Below are 10,091 nucleotides of genomic sequence, written 5' to 3'. Positions count from 1 at the left end.
TGGGATGGACATATATATATATATATGAGTATTCAATATTCATTATCAGTCTTTTCATAGTTGCACTTTTTACTTTATGGTGTGTAAAAAGTCTGCCGTTGATGGATACAAATTGTTTTCTTCTCTGAATTTAAACTAAATATCGGAACTCAAATGCTAAGTAACAGAAAAGTTACGCTGAATGCTCAATTTAATGGTACAGAATTTTCTACACTGAATCAAATAAATGCTACTTTACGTTTTCTATATAAGCTTAAGTTTAACTAAAAAATGGAAAAAGAGGAGGGTCACAGTATACTCCTCAACAACTACGGAGCTTCCGTAGTTTCAGAACATATTCTCCTATAGGTTTCTAAGTTCATTCTTTTTTTTAGATACTAAAAGAAACTTTGTCCATCTCTGTATATAAATAATTTAGTTAGATCTATGAAAGTCAGATGTACAAATCATGTACTAAAGCTCTTATGGAAGTTTTCTAAACATCAATACTTGTTTCAATGTTTTAAAAATGTCTGCTTTAGTTTCTCACTACTTCGAAAATTAATTTCCAATGTTCGAGGATATGACACTGAGGCATTTCAGGGCATGTGGTCAAGTCTTTGAATCATAGTTTAATGTGCCAGGACAGCATATGCAAATATAATGCAACTCTCCCCATTTAAATAGGAGATATTTAGTTAAACATTTTTATTTTTTATTTAACAAATTTTATTCACAACGATTTGACCATCACTATAAGTAATCAACGTAAACAAACATATAAGATCTAGTAATCAGACACAGAAGTGTTTAAAATAAAATAAAAACCAAACAAATTAAGATAATTTTATTTGCCACTTCACTTTAAACAGTGTGAGGTGCTAGGACTTCCGATTTGACTTCTATGCAAATGATGCATCCTTAAAATACTTAGTTTAAAACCTTTTGAAGCTTTTGCTGGGATAACTTTTCCTGTTGAGCGTTGGACTCATGTCCGAGATGCCGTGAGCTTGATTTCCACCGGACAAAGACTCCCCATGTACGAAATGGTATCTGATGCACGCTAAATCTGCCACGGTCGCATAGTCTTCCAAGTTTCCATAACAAATCAATAACTCTAGGGGTACTGGAACGGAGATTGATTGCACTCTGGTTCAGGACAAAATTACTATCTGCGGGTTGATGAGTGGCGTGTGAGGGTGTTCTTCCTGTAAAACGGGTAGGGACGTATGTATGTTGCGCTCGTATCATCCTTAGGGATGTTTCCGAGACCGTTGCCAATAGCCTATTGCGCAGCCTAATGTCACGTAAATAAAATACACTGATGCTATAAATTTGTAAATTTTATAAACGTTTTTTCACAAGATATGATGAGATACTCATGTTTTTCCTTTCTTTTTTAGGCTCAGCTACTGCTGCCCATTGATATTTAATTCCACCTGTCACCTGAGTTCCTCTTAACCAAATGAAGAAGAATTCTTTTATAATGGAAAAAGTTCTGCATTGCCTGGTATTTTTAGGCATACTTACTCATTTTATTCTTGCCATGTCTTGTCATCTGAAATGCCAATGTATTTGGAGAAAAGGAAAACAAACAGCCGAATGCTCTTCTGCTGGCTTTGAGAAAATTCCAAATGGCCTTGAACCAACCATCCAAGTTTTGGATTTAACCCGTAACAACTTCACTTTACTTCCCCCAAACGCATTTTTAAATGCAGGATTAGTGAACCTACAGAAGTTATACATGGCTAGATGTGGTATCGAGCACATTGATGATTTTGCATTAAATCGAATTTCAAATTTGATCGAACTTGATCTCAGTGATAACCTTATTTCATACATTCCTACTGCAGCTTTCAGACACCTTCCACTTTTAAGGCATTTGATTTTAAGCGGGAATCCATTGGTAATTATACCCTCTCAAGCATTTGTAGAGTTAAAGACTCTTATAATTTTAGAAGTGAGTAACTGTAAAATTGATACTATTGCCACCAGAGCTTTTGAAGGTATGGAAAAATTGGAAGTACTTAAAATCGATAGCAATGAACTTCAAACATTACATGCTAAGACCATGATGCCATTTAAAAATCTTCATGGCATAACACTTGATGGAAATCCATGGACATGTGACTGCGAGCTTCGGGGGCTTCGTCAATGGCTAAACGATAATAATGTTCCTTACATACCACCAACTTGTTATCGGCCAATAAGACTTCGGGATAAAATTTGGACAGAAGTAAATATCGAAGATTATGCTTGTGCTCCAACATTTTTGAATACTTCTAGTGCAATGAATGTATTCGAAGGCTCAAATGTAACTTTGGAGTGTAAAGTTTCAGGTGATCCAATTCCGTCAATACAATGGCTATGGAGAGAACGCGTGATTACAAATTTATCAGAGGGTATATCTTCCATGCAAACCTTTATCATGTCAGAGTATACGGAAAAAGAAAAGTACTCTAGATTGAAAATATCTTCCGTTCAAGAGCCCAATGCTGGAGTTTATACTTGTGTAGCCGCTAACACTGCTGGAAAAGTGGCAAAAAACTTTACACTAATGGTGTCCAGGCTTCCGGTTACTGGTGTTAAAATAATTGAGGAAGAAAAAACGCAAGAGGTTAAGGAGGAAGAAGAAGAAAAGACTAATTCAATGGCTGGTATGGCTATCGGTATGCTTGCTGGAGCTGTTGGTGTTATTGTTATTTTAGGAATAGTCTTGTGGATTTGTCGGAGAAGGAACAAAAGAAACATACAAATAAAACGTCTAGAAGCTAACCACAAAGTATGTAACTCAGTTAATCCAACTATCCCAAAAATTTCGCAGGAAGATTCTGATCTCAAAATACTTGGGGTCAATCCTATGACTAAGTCATCCCGCCTTGGAGGATATGAAGGTATACCGACAAATGAAATCGATCATTATGATCCAGTTATGGTCCAAGACCATTCCATGCCAGCTCCAGTATGGATGGTCCCAGATCATTTGCCACCAAGTGAAATGGATTGGGATGGACATAATGCTTCTCAAGCTATGCTGATGAACCCATCAGTGCTAGTAGATAAACGGAATCAAATGGTTTCCATGCAAGGTCCACCGGAAGATATCCATGTACGTTTGCAACACGAGCTTTCTGATACTTTGAGAAGGAAAACTGTGGATCGGAAAATTGAAAGGGAACGAGGAGATGGTAGCTCAGAAATGGAAACAATTGATCCAGATGGTATTAAGATAAACTTTGATTCCCCCATTATTTGTGATGACGATAGAAACAGCCGTGTATCAACGTTCCTTCCTGATAAATGCACTGATGAGAAAGGCCCAGATTTGATTGATCACGCTCGTGCAGTTGCTGGCGAAATTGAAGAATGGAAAAATGGTACAGCACAACAATGGATGTATAGCCAAGGTTCCGGTTATTATAGACCCGCAGTTGCACCAACAAAAAATATCACGTCAGCTTCTCGGATGAACAGTGACAACGAGTCATCAGCAACAGAAGTGTAATAGGTTGCTCTACCTCAAAGATGGATATTTGGTATTAATATAACGAAAAATAAAACATTTATTGACTGGATATCCAGCCCAAAATACTTAACAACTACTTTGTATGTGAACACATGCATACATATATATATATAAACTGCGTTCTACAGCATTTTTACTGATGTGGTGCTCTTGATTTTAGACTGATGCCCTTTCAGATAATGTTGGATATGTTCTTTATTTTTGAGGAAAGCGTAGTGTGACGCAGCTTCATTTGTACACATTGAAACTATAAACTAAAGATATCGTTGCGTATGCATATAAACGTTATATATTATACAATAAACATGTATAAATACACACATATATATACACATATACACGGAAGTCTACCGTCTATACGACTAGTGGTGTTGCTCAAAACTGAAGCGGACATATTCTATGTGATAAATGAAGATGAAAGTCATGCAAAAGTTTTATGAAGTATATATATATATAAAGTTGTCAAAATTTGTTTAACTAAAACACACGGATATTGTCGCCAAACGTGTGTATGTTTTTAATGGCGCGACCTCCCTTCCTATTATCTCTACAAGAATGGGTATATTATTAGAAAATGTTATTGAAAGTGAAAGCCATAATTTGGTGCTATGTTTACGCACCTAGAGAATATCATCCGGGTATAGGAAGCGGAGATTTTTTTATACCAGCTGTGGTTCACCTATTTTATAGGGAGGTGATGTTTGATTTAAGAAAATCTTGTATTTTTGATGAAAATTGTAGGTAATACTTTTCTTAGTTCCCCTTTTTGAGTTTTTTTCTGAACCCAAAAACGACAGACAGACGCACAGGCATTAAATTAAAAAAAAAAGCTGTTTTGTACCAAGCATGGGATTTTTATGAGGAAATGCTACTTCAAAGTAACATAAATAAATATTTATGCTGCTTGGAATAAAAACAAGTTTTCATACAATGTAAAAAAATTGAAAGTGGAATTGTAAAACTTTTACTCTCCTTGTTCAGGTGTACCACAGCTGCATCAATAATTTTGTACTGCTGTCCTTCAATAAGTGAAAACAACCATTTACACTATTGAATTATAACACTGAAAGAAATAAATTCTTGATATTTAATTATCTATCGTCAATGTCTTGTCCTCAGCATGTGTTAAGAATATTAGGCTTTAGTCAATGTTTTCCCCCAATTGGATCTGGTAATATTGTTTCCTCTGTGCCTTAGTGCGATCCTTTTCTAGTTGCATTCTTGTTTACTCAAAGTTTATATACGAGCTCACAACAAGGAAGGTGTCCCCTAATTAAAATAGAGAGAATATAGACCAATTTAAATATCTGGTAATAAGCATAATTTTATGAAAATCTTATTCGAGGCAAGTAACCTGTAAAAAATTTTATATATTTTTACAAATCACTAACCTAAGTACCAAATATATATTTAAGCAGATTTAAAATATAATAATTAAAGTACCACGTGATGATTCAATCGCATTTTTATAATAAGATAAATTGAGATGTAAACATTTCAAAGTAATAATTTTTGTCCCTGTGTAATAATATAATTACAGTCTCATATGCTGAAATATCTAATAATTTTAATCAGGAAAATTAAAAAAAAACTACATATATATAAATATAAAGTATTATATAAGAATGATTATTATTATTAAAAAAAAAGATTGATATATGTATACAACCTTCTTTCAAATAAATATAGCAATAAGGAATTTATAATCAAAACTAAATCAAAACCTGCGGAAATTGGAAAAATCGTTTTAGCAATACAGATTAAAGGTCTGAGGGTTTAATGCATTTTACTCTATACTTCCAGTATTGTCAATTTTTCATAGCATTTCTACAATTAGAATTATTGTCTTATCTTTTGAAATCGAGCATTTTAATTTCAGTTTCGAGCTTATTGTTGATAAAACTAAATTTCACTGCAATGCATGAATTATTGAGGTGACTGAAAAAATAGCATGTTGAAGACGTAAGTTTCAAATGCATCTCAAACCTTAAACATGTTTTTAAACAAGATGAAGACAGAATTATAATATTTTTTTCAGTACAATTCCATTAAATAAACCAAAGAGCATGAATAAATGCATATAAATTGTCAATAAGAGTTTGTTATTGACTTAGCATGATTCTGTAGTTTGATAGCTTGAGTCATATATTAAATTATAATTTTTTAAATTAATTGTTAACTAATTATCTTGCCGGAGTTCCCTACTCTTTTTGAATTTTTAAAGACAAGTAACTGTGTAAATTGAAAATTGAACTGTCAATTGAAAATCAATAATTAATTACTCGATATTATTAATAAATTTTTAATGTATAGTGTTATTATTTCAAACTATATATTTATATTATTCATATTTTTTAGAATTGATGCTGCAGAATTTAACTGAATGATCGATTATTTATGCATTAAAAAATAAACATTTTTAAGGAGCTTTCGTATGAAACAGTTATTTTCTTGCGATTTAAATTGAATTTTAAGGAGTGAGGCAGGTTTGAATTATTCTTATCAATGATTTAAATTTAATGCTGCTTCATTAATTTCAGTTTTGTATAATGTTAACTTTATGTTAACTTACTTATGTTACTTTTATGTTATGTTAACTTGTGTTTACATATAATGTTAACTTACTTTAAAATGCTTTTTTTTGTTTTGTATCATTTATTTTATATTTAGGGAGTTTTTAGCATTATTGAGAGTACAATATATCATTACACTATTTGCTTATTCTCTCACTTTAAAGAAAATAATTTAAAAGCATTTTAAGCAATAAAACGTTTCAGTTAATGATAATAAATTATTCACATTAAAAAATTTCTGTTTGCTTTTAAATTAAGATTGAAAATCCAAAATCACTAAGGTACATTTAGTATTAATTTTTCAATTTATTTATTATAGTAATTATTATTATTATTGAAGCAAAAATGTGGTGATAAAATACCAAACACCATTTTTCCAATTGTCGAAAACCTGTACGATCTAATTCCAATTGATGGTAAGAAATCCAAGATAAATTAGGTATTATTTTTTAAATATTGTTAAAATTGCAATTTTTCTAATTCAATTCTTTTACACTGAAATTATTGAGTCTAAAATGCAGTAATGAGTAATTTCTGTTTCTAATTTTCTACTTACCAATTGACCGAAGCAGTAACTGTACTATCTGTTTTTAATTAACGATGGAAAAGCAAAAATCAATAACGCATTTTTAGTCAAAAATAAAGCACTATTTTATTGATTTATCTACTTTTAATATTAATAATTTTGACACCAAAACAAGTAGTGAAGAATTTCTGTTTTATTTTTTTCAATTTATTAATTGAACGAAAAGTGGCTGCATTATCTAATTCTAATAACGATTAAAAATCTAAAACCAATAAAGCATTATTTATTAAATATAAGGCATTATTATTTTCCAATTCCTTTATTTTTTATTGACATGCTGTGAAAGATTCCCATCTTAGCAATAGAACAACCATTTAAGTAATAAGAAAAAAAATTCAATTTAATTTATAAAGCATTATTTATTAAATATAAATCCCTATTTTTCTGATTCATTTATTTTAATTATTGATAATTTTGACATTGAAATGCAGCATTGAAGAATTTCTATTTTAACTTCCCATTCAACCAACTCAAATTATACTAATTCTAATTAACAATTAGAAATTTAAAATCAATACGGCATTATTTATCAAATATAAAACGTTATTTTTTTCCAGTTCCTTTATTTTTATTATTGACATTCTTAAGCCTAAAATGATGCAGTGAAAGATTCCCGTTTTGATTTCCCATCTTAGCAACGGAAAAAGACATTTAAGAGTTAAGAGGAAAAAAAATATATACTTTTATCAAACGTATAGAGGAAGTATTACTCTTTGCTAAGTTCTTAAAGCAATGTTTGGGTTTGTTATCCAGAGAAGTGGAAGTAAAAGAACAGAACATGGGAGATGAAAACAGGATCAATTGTTTTACTTTAATTTTATTTCTTACTTATTTTTGGCTTAACTTGGAATAGTTTCAAGCTATTCCGAGGTGAAAAGCGGTGAAACGGAACTTCTACAAACATTTAGGTATATTTCAAATGAAAATACCGTGAAATTAACGTTTTTTTTTTGTTCCAAAATCTAGAACAACTGCAACCAAAATAAAATCTTGGAAAAAGAGTTTTTTTTTTATTTGAGTTAAATGTATTTCTGCAAATACAGAAAAAGTATATACGGCTTAGACAGAACCATTTTTCTCAAATATTGTTTAATAATATACAGTAACTTAATTACGGAAAGTTATAATAATATCTGCTGATTTTTCAATCACTATTTTGCACTCATTGGAATTTTCAGTTTCTTTTCAAAAAAATATCTTTTCTTTAAATTTTTACTAATGATTCTAGTTTTAGTAGCAATTTCGTAGTTACATTCCTATTGTTATTGTTAATTTTTTTTTCAGAAGCAAAAAAAAACACTGGTTTTAAAAAATTGCAAAAATTATGCACTTATTTTTACTATTTTTCAAAAAGTAATCTTGATTATTTATTAAAGATTGAGATATAAGAAATCATAGGTATATTTTAATTGAAAATACCGCGAAATTATTTCTTTTAATATTTTGAAAAATATAGAACAACTGTAACTGAAATAAAATCTGGGTAAAATAGTCAGCTGAGGAGGTTTTTTAAAATACCGAAAAATATATACTCAATAGACAGACTCATTTTTTTCTAGCATTATTTTTATAATATATATTAATTTAAATACAAAAAATTATATTAATGTCAATTTTTAGTTTCTTTAAAATATTTTTTTTTAACATGTAGTAATGATCCTATTTTTAGTAACGATTTCGCAGTTATGATTCTATTTTTATTGTTTTAAAAATTTTCCGGCAACTTAAAATAAATCCACTTGTTTTAAAAATTTATTAAAAATATATATTTTTTCAATTAAAACTTAATAAAAAATGTATTTATAATGTATCTCAAAGGTTTAGTTATAAGAAATTATAGGCACACTTGTCTTATTTTGTCAAATTTTCAAAATCCTAATTTTTTTTTTTTTTTATAAAAACCAGTTCAATCTCATAACTGCTGTAAAATACGAAATATTGTAAAATGAAAATCATCATTAATCATTATCTTTTTTTTATTATTTAAATGTATAAAAGCCTTTTAATGGTTGAAAGATGTTTTAGGCTCTTTTATAAAACCTTCGGATTGGAATGGACTATATTACAAAACATATGCTGTAAATGAAACTAAAACTTATAATCTAACGAAGACTAAAAGCAAATATTTAATGTTTAAAAATTCGCTCTTTTATAATCATGACATTAAAAAAAATCAGTAAACGAGAATGAATTGAGATGAATAAAAATTATTTTTGTCATTAAAAAGGACTCGCATCAGAGATTCACAAAACAGAATATAAATTACAGTGAAAGAAAAAGTAATAAAAAGTTCTTATGAAAAAAATTATGTAAAAAATCAACTTTCACTTGTTTTGCAAATGTTAACTGTTAAATCCAATATTTATTTTTTTACATGAAAGAAACAAAGAAAGTGTTGAAATTTAAAAGAGAATATATTTTATATTGCAACTGATAGGCATATCATGGAAGGTAATGTATGAAAAGATAAAATTAAATTGTTTTTAAGGTGCTGAACACGAAATGCTTTTAGTACTTTTACTGACATAGTCGTAATAAAAAATGAAACTCATAAAAATATAATCAATATTTATGTACAAATTGAACTAAATTTTCTATCCAGTTTCAATATTAATTAATAAAAAATAATAATAGTTCTGTGGGAAAAATAATGTATACAAAGTAATACAAGATCAAAATATATTTATTTTCCAAAGTAATAAAGACTTCAATTTTTAAAATAATCACGCTAAAATTCCAATTATAATTCTGTTGTAAGCACTAAATGTATATTTTGTTACAAAAAAAATAAAACAATGTACAGTCGTTATAATTTCTTATCAATCATTCAGGAAAGCAATTATTTTACTATAAAATTTTTTAAAAAATTAATGCGTGTTTAAGGGAACAGTGTATAACGGTGAAATTATTTATTGGAAAGTATTGACTGTTGCAATATTCACGTCCAAAGGTTGTGAAAATGGAATAGCAATTATTTTGATAATAACGTTGCCTACTTTTGTGCACTTGTTAACGCTACACAGTTTCTGCGTAGTCTGCGGACCTTACTATTGTGAGCTCATCTGTAAACTTGTGAGTATCTATTAGTACGTGAAACTAAATTTGACAGACATGACTGTGTCTATGACGACTTTTCCATGTGATTTTATGTTTAATTTTTTGTCATTTTGCTTCTGTAACATGTTTGGAAGAAAATGCAAGTAAAAGATCGTCTGTTTGTACAGTGATTTTGTTTCGTTCTTTGTCTATTGTTTTATTTATTACACTGTGGAACTAAGTGGAACTTTACATATAAAAAAGATATATATACATCCATATATGCGTACATATATATATATATATATATATACAGTGAAACCTCCGTTAAGCGGAAATTCATGGGACAAAAAAATTTGTCCGTTTACGGGAAGGGTACTCTAATAACAAA

The 10,091-nt window shown here is 29.5% G+C and overlaps 1 protein-coding gene across 3 annotated transcripts in view; it reads left to right on the top strand.

Annotated features, from left to right (window-relative positions):
* LOC107447483 (leucine-rich repeat-containing protein 24-like) overlaps window positions 1-9,891 on the top strand; it is a 475,982-nt gene extending 466,091 nt beyond the window's left edge. For all 3 annotated transcript variants that reach the window (XM_071188145.1, XM_071188146.1, XM_071188147.1), the window contains one exon: window positions 1,383-9,891. In XM_071188145.1, the coding sequence (XP_071044246.1) occupies window positions 1,445-3,484 (2,040 nt within the window). In that variant the 5' untranslated portion in view covers window positions 1,383-1,444 and the 3' untranslated portion in view covers window positions 3,485-9,891. The remainder of the gene's footprint in view (window positions 1-1,382) is intronic.
* Window positions 9,892-10,091: the final 200 nt, after the last annotated feature.

This window comes from Parasteatoda tepidariorum, chromosome X2, assembly GCF_043381705.1.
Source record: "Parasteatoda tepidariorum isolate YZ-2023 chromosome X2, CAS_Ptep_4.0, whole genome shotgun sequence".
In the NCBI taxonomy this organism is placed as follows: Eukaryota; Metazoa; Arthropoda; class Arachnida; order Araneae; family Theridiidae; genus Parasteatoda; species Parasteatoda tepidariorum.
This window is presented reverse-complemented; position numbering and strand designations above follow the sequence as displayed.